This window comes from Schistocerca serialis, chromosome 11, assembly GCF_023864345.2.
Source record: "Schistocerca serialis cubense isolate TAMUIC-IGC-003099 chromosome 11, iqSchSeri2.2, whole genome shotgun sequence".
Lineage (NCBI taxonomy): Eukaryota > Metazoa > Arthropoda > Insecta > Orthoptera > Acrididae > Schistocerca > Schistocerca serialis.
In genome coordinates, this window is record NC_064648.1 from 147,824,316 (window position 1) to 147,838,589 (window position 14,274).

General features: G+C 43.2%; 1 protein-coding gene across 1 annotated transcript in view; it reads left to right on the forward strand.

The window, feature by feature from the left end:
* Positions 1–14,274, forward strand: part of LOC126426557 (high affinity cGMP-specific 3',5'-cyclic phosphodiesterase 9A) — a 279,681-nt gene that overhangs the window by 163,473 nt on the left and 101,934 nt on the right. Inside the window, exon 10 of the mRNA XM_050088457.1 lies at positions 307–468. Within this exon, the coding sequence (XP_049944414.1) occupies positions 307–468 (162 nt within the window). The remainder of the gene's footprint in view (positions 1–306; positions 469–14,274) is intronic.

The window sequence follows — 14,274 nt, forward strand, 5'->3', positions numbered from 1 at the left end:
TAACGTCAAAACACCAGGCGGGTTGCCTATCGGCATGAAGTACACCAGATGACTGCGTGGATTATTCCACATGACAACTACTTCTATCTGTATCACTTGCAATGGTGATAGTCATTGGGCACCTGTTCACATGTGTTCTTACCGAGTAGGGTAGCATAGTCGTTAGCACACTGGACTCATATTCAGTAGGACGCTGGTTCAAACCCCACGTCTGGCCATCAAGATTTAGCTTTCCTGTGGTTGCACCAAATTGCTTAAGGGCACTCAACAGGACGTTAAACACTAATCTGCTCCCTCCTCCCCCAGGAGTTCTTCAAGCAGAGCGACGCGGAGAAGCTGGAGGGCCTGCCAGTGACGCCCTTCATGGACCGAGACAAGATCACCAAGCCGTCCTCGCAGTGCAGCTTCATCGGCTTCGTGTTGCTGCCGCTGTTCGAGGCCCTGGGCGATCTCTTCCCTGCCCTGAACGTGAGTACCACACATCATCAACTACTCTGTGGTTTTTCCCAAAAATTTTAGTCTCCAAAAGGTTCTCAAATCAACATGGCTTCTGGATTCACGTACACTTCTCTTGTTCTCCTGGGTTTGTCCCACTATGCAGGTCATCGCTTCGTTTGAGGTGATTTTAAACGATTGAAAACAGCCAAAACACTTCCATAGTGTTATTTTTTATGATTCAGAGAAGAAAACGACTTATTACTCTACTTCCACATGACTGAGCGAAGTGGCCTAGTGTTGAGCACACTGCACTCATATTCAGGAGGATGGTGGTTCAAACTTGCATCTAGTCGTCCTGACCTGCAATTTACGTGGTTTCCCAAAATGGCTTAAGGGGCTCCGGAACGCCCTATATTTGCAATGTTAAAATAACGCTTATAAATTACATCTTTCCTCACAAAGTATTTGAGGTAGGAAGTTGAACTTTTTACAGATTATTTATTGGAATATGAGCTACAACTTAACACAGGGATTTTACAAAATTTTAGTTCAGTTATTAAAGATGATTTTTTTTCAATTGTAATGAAAATTCACAACATTTTTTTTGCAATTTTTTATTTATATATTCAAAAATATACAGTTTTTTGGAAAAAGGTTGTGTTAAATTATGCAGAAGGTACTGTGTAACATTTACTGAAAGTTTGAAACAAATATGTTTGGAAGATCCTTAGAAAACTTGTAATTAGTATGAGAAAATAAAAGTTTTGGGAATCGAGCGACAAAGATTGGATTAACTTTTTAGTGCATTCCAGGTCCATAGGATGGATTATCTTCATCCTCTGCAAACTCCTCCTCCAGCTTCCTCTTGTTCCTCCTCCTGTTTACTCTTGCTTGTATTTCTTGACTCTTTACAGCCCTGTCTGCAGCCCGAAGGCGTTCCTTGTCTAAAGCAAGCATCGCTCGTTGTTGTGTTCGTAGATTTTGCTACCATTTTCTTCAGTTGCAGTTAGTGCAACACTGTTCCAAAAGGTGGTCATGTATGAACACTTATCACATTTCAGTTGTATTTCACTAGCAAGTCCTACGTGCTTTATTATGGAGAGTTCCAGACCAACTTCACTACAATGAATACATCTTACACAGTTTGAAAAAATTCCTTTGAGAACCGACATATCAAATATTTCATTCACATCCGATTCGCCCATAAAACATTCATAGTTTTCACTCATTGAACCAAGCTTCTTCTGTGAAGTATTTTCTTTCCCACTTTGACTGCTATGGGCAGGTGTACTTGAGAGGTTAGGTTCACTCACTTGGTTATCGTCTTTATTGTTTACAGTAATAACACATACCTTTGGCTTTCCAACATTTCTCCTTTTCTTAAAAGCCTTCAGAGGATTTCTAATAACTTTACTTTTACTCATTATTATACTTCAACAAAACAGAGACTCAAGAAACAGAATTAATTACGAATATTTTCGAGATAACGACAGAGTAAATAAACATGAAACAATCGACAATCACACCAGCGATATATATTGAACCATCACAGGTTAGCCACAACACATACTTTATCTCACATCACTAAAATGTACCTGATGAACACGGACGTTAATAATAACACCATTTGACAGCAGTTTAACAGCGCCACAGTGGGTCACGCCCATGTAGAACACATTTCAAAAAAAATTTAAAAATAGTTGTAGTCTTCGGAATTGAATAAATTATATATCTATTAAAAGGTAATAGTCCGCAGATTCAGAAAACGCAAAAAAGTAAAAATTGAACTTTTCATGATTTTGAGCCTTTCCGGAGCCCCTGAAGCCAAAAGCAGACATGGTGCCCTTGAAAGCGTGCGGCTGCTTTAATTCTCCAGCCTTCCCAAATCCGAGCTTATACTCCATCTGTAATGACCTCAGAGTCAAGATGTCGACAGGACGTTGATCACTAATCACCTCCTCGTTCCTCTTGCTTGTCCTCCTCTTCCACCTGGTGTGATCAGTGTTGCTAGCACACTATTTAAAATTACTTGACAGTTGACGTCTTTCACTCGCCACTACGGTGTTGCCATATCAGCCGCCGGCTACCGCTCTGTTATAGGTGACACCCAAACACTTCAAAAATGCAGTTAACGTGCAACGCGGAGCAATGTCGGAAGTGACAGCTGCGAGGTATGTCAGAAACGCGTTAAAACTGTGTCCTAAGCCAACCACAGCCTCGTGACGTGTAATGACTCTGAGAAAGTGCTGGTCTGCGGCAGAATTAAAATCAGGATAGCCCCGTTCGCGGCTAACCGCTACAAGCAAACTCCATACAGAAAAAGTTCAGTTTCAGTGCTAAAAGCAAATCGTAATTTCTCGCTATTACTGTCTACTTGAAACTATGCTCACACTGGCTACATGAGCTGCCGCATTACCAACCGATGACCAGTCCTGGTTGGAGCCTGGTTTGCAGATTATAGACGACACAGACAGATTCCACACCAATAAAGTTAATACGATGATGAAAAACACGTGGCAAAGTATTAGAATTAAGGGGCTCCGGAAAGGCTCAAAATCATGAAAAGTTCAATTTTTACTTTTTTGCGTTTTCTGAATCTGCAGACTATTACCTTTTAATAGATATATAATTTATTCAATTCCGAAGACTGCAACTATTTTTAAATTTTTTTTGAAATGTGTTCTACATGGACGTGACCCACTGTGGCGCTGTTAAACTGCTGTCAAATGGTGTTATTATTAACGTCCGTGTTCATCAGGTACATTTTAGTGATGTGAGATAAAGTATGTGTTGTGGCTAACCTGTGATGGTTCAATATATATCGCTGGTGTGATTGTCGATTGTTTCATGTTTATTTACTCTGTCGTTATCTCGAAAATATTCGTAATTAATTCTGTTTCTTGAGTCTCTGTTTTGTTGAAGTATAATAATGAGTAAAAGTAAAGTTATTCGAAATCCTCTGAAGGCTTTTAAGAAAAGGAGAAATGTTGGAAAGCCAAAGGTATGTGTTATTACTGTAAACAGTAAAGACGATAACCAAGTGAGTGAACCTAACCTCTCAAGTACACCTGCCCATAGCAGTCAAAGTGGGAAAGAAAATACTTCACAGAAGAAGCTTGGTTCAATGAGTGAAAACTATGAATGTTTTATGGGCGAATCGGATGTGAATGAAATATTTGATATGTCGGTTCTCAAAGGAATTTTTTCAAACTGTGTAAGATGTATTCATTGTAGTGAAGTTGGTCTGGAACTCTCCATAATAAAGCACGTATGACTTGCTAGTGAAATACAACTGAAAAGTGACAATTGTTCATACATGACCACCTTTTCGAACAGTGTTGCAGTAACTGCAACTGAAGAAAATGGTAGCAAAATCTACCAACACAACAACGAGTGATGCTTGCTTTAGACGAGGAACGCCTTCGGGCTGCAGACGGGGCTGTAAAGAGTCTAGAAATAGAAGCAAGAGTAAACAGGAGGAGGAACAAGAGGAAGCTGGAGGAGGAGTTTGCAGAGGATGAAGATAATCCATCCTATGGACCCGGAATGCACTAAAAAGTTAATCCAATCTTTGTCGCTCGATTCCCAAAACTTTTATTTTCTCATACTAATTACATGTTTTCTAAGGATCTTCCAAACATATTTGTTTCAAACTTTCAGTAAATGTTACACAGTACCTTCTGCATAATTTAACACAGCCTTTTTCCAAAAAACTGTATATTTTTGAATATATAAAAAAAATTGGAAAAAAATGTTGTGAATTTTCATTACAATTGAAAAAAAATCTTTTGTAGCCCATATTCCAATAAATAATCTGTAAAAAGTTCAACTTCCTACCTCAAATACTTTGTGAGGAAAGATGTAATTTATAAGTGTTATTTTAACATTGCAAGTATAGGGCGTTCCGGAGCCCCTTAAAAGAAATTACATTTGAAGTAGTCAATTGAATAAAAACGATAATCAAACTCTTTTGATTGGATTTAGAAATTAAAAAAAATTCAACACATTTGAACCTACAATCTTCAACGTGGCAGGTTATTATATTGACGATTGCGCTGTATTACAACACTGAGTCCAGCTGTTATATACTTGACTGTTATCACTCAGATCACCCAGTCGCAACTCACTTTCACAAAATGTCATGCGAAGCTTATCTAATGTAAGACAATCTCTGTGGTTATGATCATCTTTATATGACGCTGAATCGCGTCTTGGGTAGTAGTGTTTAGCTAGGGCTGTGTAGGAAACGTGTGCATTTCATTAGTATATACCGGGTGATCAAAAAGTCAGTATAAATTTGAAAACTTAATAAACGACGGAATAATGTAGATAGAGAGGTAAAAATTGACACACATGCTTGGAATGACATGGGGTTTTATTAGAACAAGAAAAAAGTTTTTGGGCCTTTTTTCTTCGAGGAAATGCGTGATTCTGGTTTTGTAACTGCTACCGTGATGGGTGAGAGGTACGCCGATATGTTACAGAATCGCATCATCCCCAGCCTGGCTGATAAACACCTGCTGGAACGTACGATGTTTATGCAGGATGGCGCTCCACCCCATATTGCTAGATGCGTGAAAGATCTCTTGCGTCGTTTGGTGATGATCGTGTTCTCAGCCGCCACTTTCGTCATGCTTGGCCTCCCAGGTCCGCAGACCTGAGTCCGTGCGATTATTGGCTTTGGGGTTACCTGAAGTCGCAAGTGTATCGTGATTGACCGACATCTCTAGGGATGCTGAAAGACGACATCCGACGCCAATGCCTCACCATAACTCCGGACGTGCTTTACAGTGCTGTTCACAACATTATTCCTCGAGTACAGCTATTTTTGAGAGATGATGGTCGACATATTGAGCATTTCCTGTTTAGAACATCATCTTTGCTTTGGCTTACTTTGTTATGCTAATTGTTGCTATTCTGATCAGATGAAGCGCCATCTCTCGGACATTTTTTTGAACTTTTCTATTTTTTTGGTTCTAATAAAACCCCATGTCATTCCAAGGATGTCTGGCAATTTGTACCTCTCTACATTACTCCGTGATTTATTCAGTTTTCAAATTTATACTGACTTTTTGATCACCCGGTGTATATATGTGTGTGTGTGTGTGTGTGTGTGTGTGTGTGGTGTGGTTATCACATATGATGAAATACGAAATAAAAGTGGCGGACCCATGATTCAGAATCGAAAACTTATCAAGAAATAATGCTAGACGAGGAACTCGAAGTGAACTGACAAACCGTTGTGCCAGTTTGGCCACAGCCAACGGATCGGGCGTGACGTTGAGTGCTCCGATTGGAGGAAACCAGCCACAACGCGTGAAGTGTCAGCTGTCAAGTAATTTGAATCAGACTACAGTATCTGATCACCTGAATAGCTGTACTGTGCAGTAAATGGCGCAATTCGCTGCATATTCTATGCACGATTACCCAAAACTGCCGACCTGCAGCTGACTCGGCTCCTTGTATTGTGGTGCCTTGTGAAGTTGAACCTTTGGCACCAAACGAGTCCTTCTATATCAGGATTACGAAGTGTCTTACAAATCAAACCCACAGTCTCTGGTTTAGAGAGTTTTTACACTTTGTGCAGACAACAGTGGTTTCTTCGCAGACATCTTGTTCCTGTGGCAGCTCGGTCACCAGACACGACACGAATGGAATTCTTCTTCCTGTCTTCTTCTTCTTCTACAAGCATGTGAAGCGCCAAATTTACGAGACTCCAGTCGAAATCCTCAAAGAAATGGTTGCCAGGATTATCGCGGAGGTAGTACGCGGAACTCCTCGAATGGTTCAAATGGCTCTGAGCACTATGGGACTTAACATCTGAGGTCATCAGTCCCCTAGAACTTAGAACTACTTAAACCTAACTAACCTAAGGACATCACACACATCCATGCCCGAGGCAGGATTCGAATCCGCGACCGTAGCAGCCGCGTGGTCCCGGACTGAAGCGCCTATAACCGAGAATGTTAATAAAAAACATAAAAACTACAGGGACTGGAAGTGGAGTAAAAAGGGTCATATGAACATTAACATGTTTCTGGAAATGCATCTTTGCAATGGTAGATTGCACTCTCATATGACAGTCCCTCTGACCATGTGCCACGAACATGTGTCCAAAAATGCATCGTTGCCACGTTGTATGTCACTCACGAACCGACCATGTGCCGTGTGTACCTTGTGTGTTTCAGAGTGTGCGATTGAGGCAGTGTACTGTAAGCAGTACAGTGGTTCGTCGGTAAAGAATGCTGATGTGCTAAAACCATCCGCAAAATCCTTCTTGTAGCGGGAAGTCCGCTTGTGATAATCCCTGCAGTCGTTTCAGGTGATAGGGATTGTACTGGTTGTCATGCAGGATACGTATAAACATACCACGTTGGCGAGCCATTTGCCTGGAGCCTGTAGTAGGGTTCAACCGAGGTCCTCCAGTCTGATGCACGCACAGTCTGCCTCCTCCCTGCAGTACATCTATCTGAAAGGACTCATGCTCACAAAAACGCCAAAAACAGGATTGAAATATTGTGTGATGTTGGTGACTGTGGGGGTATTTGTTTTGGTATAGCCTTGCTGCCTTCGTATCGTTTCCATCAGCTAGGCCATACACAGATATCATCTCGGGTTGTTGCTGACATGAGTACTGGACCGTTCTGGCGCTTTCAGTACACTGGGTCAACCACACAGCCCGCAACACACAAGGTACACATGGCACGTGGTCAGAGGAACTGTCAATCGTCACGGCCATCTAACGATGCATTTTTGGTCACATGTTCGTAGGATTTTCCTACTGTTACCATGCAGGAATCTGTCCCTGCGCGTTGTCGGTTTTATTAACGTTCACCCAGTATAGCCGTGGTCTCCTGAGACCTAGGTTGTCTTCAACAGACCCCAGCATCGTTTGTAGTCGCATTGGAGGCCAGAAGATGCATTTCATTGTAATGTTTTTGTGAACAGCCTGCCGATTTCGAAGGGCATGCCACCAACATATTGTGGAAAAAGCATCCTCGAGCAGTTCTCCGTTTCTTGCGACTGTTCTCGAGGTTTAGTGGTTCAAATGGCTCTGAGCACTATGGGACTTAACATCTATGGTCATCAGTCCCCTAGAACTTAGAACTACTTAAACCTAACTAACCTAAGGACAGCACACAACACCCAGCCATCACGAGGCAGAGAAAATCCCTGACCCCGCCGGGAATCGAACCCGGGAACCCGGGCGTGGGAAGCGAGAACGCTACCGAACGACCGCGAGATGCGGGCTCGAGGTTTAGTGTGTGCAGTTTGAAACCCATACATTGGCTAGACGTGTCGCACTGTTCAGGGTAGAAGCGCTGAACGCAAACGTCACAACGGACTGGGTGAGAAGTCAGAAAAGTCTGCTGATGCTGTACTCGGGACATAGCATGAAATATGGAGGGACAAAGATCCCCTCGTCTGCCTCCACATACTGGGACTCCATCATTTAAGAAACAGTCGACGGCACACAACACCCAGCCATCACGAGGCAGAGAAAATCCCTGACCCCGCCGGGAATCGAACCCGGGAACCCGGGCGTGGGAAGCGAGAACGCTACCGCACGACCACGAGATGCGGACTCGAGGTTTAGTGTGTGCAGTTTGAAACCCATACATTGGCTAGACGTGTCGCACTGTTCAGGGTAGAAGCGCTGAACGCAAACGTCACAACGGACTGGGTGAGAAGTCAGAAGTCAGAAAAGTCTGCTGATGCTGTACTCGGGACATAGCATGAAATATGGAGGGACAAAGATCCCCTCGTCTGCCTCCACATACTGGGACTCCATCATTTAAGAAACAGTCGAAATACGTTTGAGTAACGACCTGATTAATAGAGACACTGGATTTCAACTCTGCAATACATGAGAACCAGCACCGCCGGCACTAAGGCATCGTCTGGACACTTAAACTGAGTCCGGACACTTAAACTGGGCGCCAACACTCTGCCCATGTCATGCGTGCTGAGATCGTGGCTGTTCCTTCAGCAGGGGCACTGGATGTTGCCGTGGTCTATGATTTGTCTACAGTGACGTTGTAGTCCCACCCCTTGGCGCCTGCGCTTTTCTAGCGAGCCAGAGGAAGTACTGGCGAGTCACTGCACCAACACACCAGTTAGCACCTGAAGATGACGGGCAGCTGTCTCGTTGAAATACGGTGCAGCTTTCACATTGTCATCTGACGCGACGCCCGTGAACCAATCAAGAGGTTCTGTGTTTGTTACGTGGTTCCGCTGTACACTGACAGAACAGATTGCACACGCGTTGATAAAAGTGTATGTATTTCGTCTGAGGGGTGTTGCATTACTCTAGAATGTATTGTACATTTTGATTATTTCGTATATCAGGCATCTTCACTGTAGAGAAGGCACTGTCACAGAAACAAAGTTGACTGCAGTAACAAACCGAATAAATCATAATTAAGTTACTTTTATGGAACCAATCACCAGAGACTGTGCCGGCCAGGGCTGCCGAGCGGTTCTAGGCGCTACAGTCTGGAACCGCGCGACCACTATGGTCGCAGGCTCCAATCCTGCCTCGGACATGGATGTGTGTGATGTCCTTAGGTTAGTTAGGTTTAAGTAGTTCTAAGTTCTAGGGGACTGATCACCTCAGATGTTTAGTCCCATAGTGCTCAGAGCCATTTTTGAACCAGAGACTGTGCCTGTTGCACCAAAATACTCAGAAGCTACACCTGAACAGCCTCTGAAAGTTTGTTGGTAAAGTTCTGGTTCACTATGTATATGTATATAAAGGGTATTTGTTTCAATTAGAGACAGTTAATTATATAGAAAACGAGCCATTGTACAAATCAAATGTTGTAGTTGAAAATTTAACATAAGTAGAGGGGTCATCTGTCTGTGCTACAATTGGCCAAATTGTAACTACCCTTCCTTCATGGATGTGTATTTTGCAATGGCTCCCCACCTCCATTTTTATGTGATATTCTGATTGTCTGTCAGAAATATGTACAGGTTACTCATACCATTGTTTCCTATTCGTAGTAGACAAAGCTGCAATCGACAAATATCAAATGTGCTTGTTTTTTCCCATTAAAAACCAACGCATTTGATTTGACATTTTATTTACGATGAGGTTGAAAACGTGATTGTATAGTACAAATAATATGGGTACACATTGAAATTTCAGGCAAATAAACTACATATATGATAGTGTAGTTTTCTATTCCCTATGGGGTTGATTGTGGTGAGTCCCCAAGCTATCAGAATGCTTGATTTTAGTGGCCGCCCTCCAGCACTGCCATCAGGGTGTATGATTTCAGTGTCTTTCCATCCAAGAGCCGTGACTCTCATGACGGCCCCCACACAGCTACCGGCAGCATACAAACCACGCCTGCTGTAATAAGGTAAAATGTCCGTGACAGGCACTCCTGCCGTGGATACTCAACGAAATCAAGCAAGGCGACTCGTCCACAGCTCGTGGTCGTGCGGTAGCGTTCTCGCTTCCCGCCCCCGGATTCCCGGCGGGGTCAGGGATTTCCCCTGCCTCGTGATGACTGGGTGTTGCGTGATGTCTTTAGGTTAGTTAGGTTTAAGTAGTTCTAAATTCTAGGGGACTGATGACCATAGATGTTAAGTCCCATAGTGCTCAGAGCCATTTGAACCATTTTTGAACCAAGGCAACTCACAGAAATAAAGCATCCTATCGCTGAGAGGCAATGGGACTCTCAGTAATCAAGCAACCCATTGCTGAGAGGCAAGGGATGTCATCGAAATCAAGCACCCCAAATGCAAGAGACAAGGGGACTCACCGAAATGAAGCACACCAATGATGAGGAGCAATGGAACTAACAGAAATCAAGCATCCCATTGGTGAGAGGCAAGGTGACTCACAGAAATCAAGTGTCCCATTGGTGAGTAGCAAGGTGACTCACAGATATCAAGCATCCCATTGGTGAGAGGCAAGGCGACTCACAGAAATGAAGCATCTCATTGGTGAGAGGCAAGGCGACTCACAGAAATGAAGCATCTCATTGGTGAGAGGCAAGGCGACTCACAGAAATGAAGCATCTCATTGGTGAGAGGCAAGGCGACTCACAGAAATAAAGCAAGCCATTGGTGAGAGGCAAGGCGACTCACAGAAATGAAGCATCTCATTGGTGAGAGGCAAGGCGACTCACAGAAATGAAGCATCTCATTGGTGAGAGGCAAGGCGACTCACAGAAATGAAGCATCTCATTGGTGAGAGGCAAGGCGACTCACAGAAATAAAGCATCTCATTGGTGAGAGGCAAGGCGACTCACAGAAATCAAGCATCCCATTGGTGAGAGGCAATCGGACTCGAAGAAATAAAAGCAAGCCATTGGTGAGGGGCAAGGCGACTCACAGAAATCGAGCATCCCATTGATGAGAGGCAGGGGGACTCACCGATATCAAGCATATTGATGGGAACAGAAAGCTATTAGATCCATATCGTTGTTTCTCGATGATGCTAAACATAGTTTCTAACCAGACATCGAAATGACTAACGACGTTGTACTGTTCAGTCAAATTTTTAATATTAAAGAAAATTTCGAGCCCTAAGTATGAACTGTTAGTATACATAGGTTTATATTTGCGTCATAAATGCAATGTAGACTCAAATACATGGTTTCTTAGTTGTAAAAAGAGGCAAAGTTGATATTTTTCGATTATAGCGCCATCTACCACAACAGCAAAACAATAGCCTGAGTAAATCACACATATTTTTCGCGTAGAATCCGAATATACGAGGGTACACTGAAAAATAATGCCTCCACCTTCGTAAATCTTCAACAGTTGGCAGCATTGGTATACGGCAGGTACTGGTTTGTTCCATAGCCTCTTTTCTATAGCTCCAGTTGGCGGGAAGCCTTAGCATTGAACGGTTGTGTCGATACAGTGTAAAGTATGAAACCCTGTGCATACGGTCGGTCATAGCGATTTACGCAACGTGCAGTCATTGAATTTATGACAGCAGAAGGTGTCACCCCAAAGGAGATTCATCACAGAACGAAAGAAGTTTATGGTGACTGTGTTGATGTGAGTACTGTGCGTCGTTGGGCGAGTAAGTAAAGATTTTGAGGCGGGAACATCTGATCTGCGTGACAAACAATGAGTTGGAAGTGCTGTGACAGCAACCACCGAGTTTCACAAGCAAAATCTTGACAGACTGATTCAGGACGATCGTCGTATCACTCAGAGAAAAACTGCAAGCACAATCGGCACTTCACAACAGCGTTTGGGTTACATTATTGCTTTGTTTGGCTATAGGAAGATCTGTGCACTATGGGTACCCGAGATTCTGACTCCTGAGACTGAATCTCACCACCATACGGCATCCTCCTTACAGTCCAGATTTAGCACTGTCTGACTTCCATCTGTTCCCGATAATGAAAGTCCATCTGCGGGGACATCACTATGCTTCTGATGGAGGCGTTGAGAGAACTGTGAGACTGTGGTTGTGGAAACAGAATGTCGACTTCTTCCGTGACGGCTTCAGAAAACTTGTTCATCGTTGGCAGAAATGTATCCAATTGGCTGGTGATTATGTAGAAAAGTGAATCTTGGTAATTAAAGATCACATTCTACGGATTATTACTGCGTTTGATTTATTAAAATATTCCCATCCAAACCCATTTAACGAAGGTGGAGGCATTAGTTTTCATTCAACCCTCGTACAATAAAAATGGGGTGGGATAGCATTTGAAAATCGGAAGGGTGGTTAGGAGGTGACCAGTTGTAGCATAGACACATATCCTCTTTACTAATATTAGGTTGTCATGTATAGGATTTTCTTTCATTCGATGCATCGTTTTCGAGATATTTAGTTGTCTGAAGTTAAAACAAACACCATGTACCGGGTGATCAAAAAGTCAGTATAAATTTGAAAAATTAATAAACCACGGAATAATGTAGGTAGAGAGATAAAACTTGACACACATGCTTGGAATGACATGGGGTTTTATTAGAACAAGAGAGCAAAACGTCAGTAACTGCTGCCGTGACGACTGAAAGGTACGCCGATATGTTACAGAATCGCATCATCCCCAGCCTGGCTGATAAACACCTCCTCGAACGTACGATGTTTGTGCAGGATGGCGCTCCATCCCATATTGCTAGACACGTGAAAGATCTCTTGCGCGCGTCGTTTGGTGACGATCGTGTGCTCAGCCGCCACTTTCGTCACGCTTGGCCTCCCAGGTCATCAGACCTCAGTCCGTGCGATTATTGGCTTTGGGGTTACCTGAAGTCGCAAGTGTATCGTGATCGACCGACATCTCTAGGGATGCTGAAAGACAACATCCGACGCCAATGCCTCACCATAACTCCGAACATGCTTCACAGTGCTGTTCACAACATTATTCCTCGACTACAGCTATTGTTGAGGAATGATGGTGGACATATTGAGCATTTCCTGTAAAGAACATCATCTTTGCTTTGTCTTACTTTGTTATGCTAATTATTGCTATTCTGATCAGATGAAGCTCCATCTGACGGACTTTTTTTAACTTTTGTATTTTTTTGGTTCTAATAAAACCCCATGTCATTCCAAGCACGTGTGTCAATTTGTACCTCTATATCTACATTATTCCGTGATTTATTCAGTTTTCAAATTTATACTGACTTTTTGATCACCCGGCATATACCGGGTGTCTCTCTCCTAACAGTTGTCAGACACTCGCCTTTTCTCTGGTATTTCGGAAGGTATTTGCAATTTCGTTTGTACATTGTGTAACCGCAGTCTGTCCAAACAAATACTACTCAACACGCGTGTCATGTGGCGCCCTGTGTCAACAGAGACCGTCGGTTTGTTGAACACCACAACCAAAACCATTTTTAAATCGGGATTTTTTGTGTCCATTCGATAGAGCGGACCGAAATTAGTCTGCTGCGGTATTCGCTTTAACGATATGTGTTAACAGGGATAGTAAAACACGGAAAAAATGAACAGCTATCCAGCAGCGACTGAGCAGCGCCGCTGCATGGCACAGCAGGCAGCACAGGCCAGGGGCGATGTTGCCGCTGCGCAGTACTGGTCACTCTTCGTGTTTTACTGTTCCTGTTGATATGTACCGATAAAACGACTATCGCAATAGAGTAATGTCGGACTGCTCTATGAAATGGACAGCCAATTTAAAAATGGTTTTGGTTGTAACGTGAAACAAACCGACGCTTTCTGTTGATACAGGTGAAAGGCGTGACGCACAGTAATTGTTTGGACTGTCGCCAACTACACAACGCAAAAACGAAATTGCAAATATCTATTGAAACGCCGAAGAAAAATACCTGACGACTTTTAGGACAGACACCCTTATACAGGGTGACGCTCATAAGATGGTTCAAATGGCTCTGACAAGGGAACCTCCTCATCCCACCCCCCTCAGATTTAGTTATAAGTTGACACAGTGGATAGGCCTTGAAAAACTGAACATAGATCAATCGAGAAAACAGGAAGAAGTTGTGTGGAACTATGAAGAAATAAGTAAAATATACAAACTGAGTAGTCCATGTGCAAGATAGGCAACATGAAGGAAAGTGAGAGCCCACGAGCGCCGTGGTCCCGTGGTTAGCGTGAGCAGCTGCGGAACGAGAGGTCCTTGGTTCAAATCTTCCATCGAGTAAAAGTTCATTTTTTTTCTCGCAAAGCTATGATCTGTCCGTTCGTTCATTGACGTCTCTGTTCACTGTAATAAGTGTCTGTGTTTTGCGACCGCACCGCAAAACCGTGCGATTAGTAGACGAAAGGACGTGCCTCTCCAATGGGAACCGAAAACATTTGATCGCAAGGTCATAGGTCAACCGATTCCTCTACAGGAAAACACGTCTGATATATTCTATACGACACTGGTGACG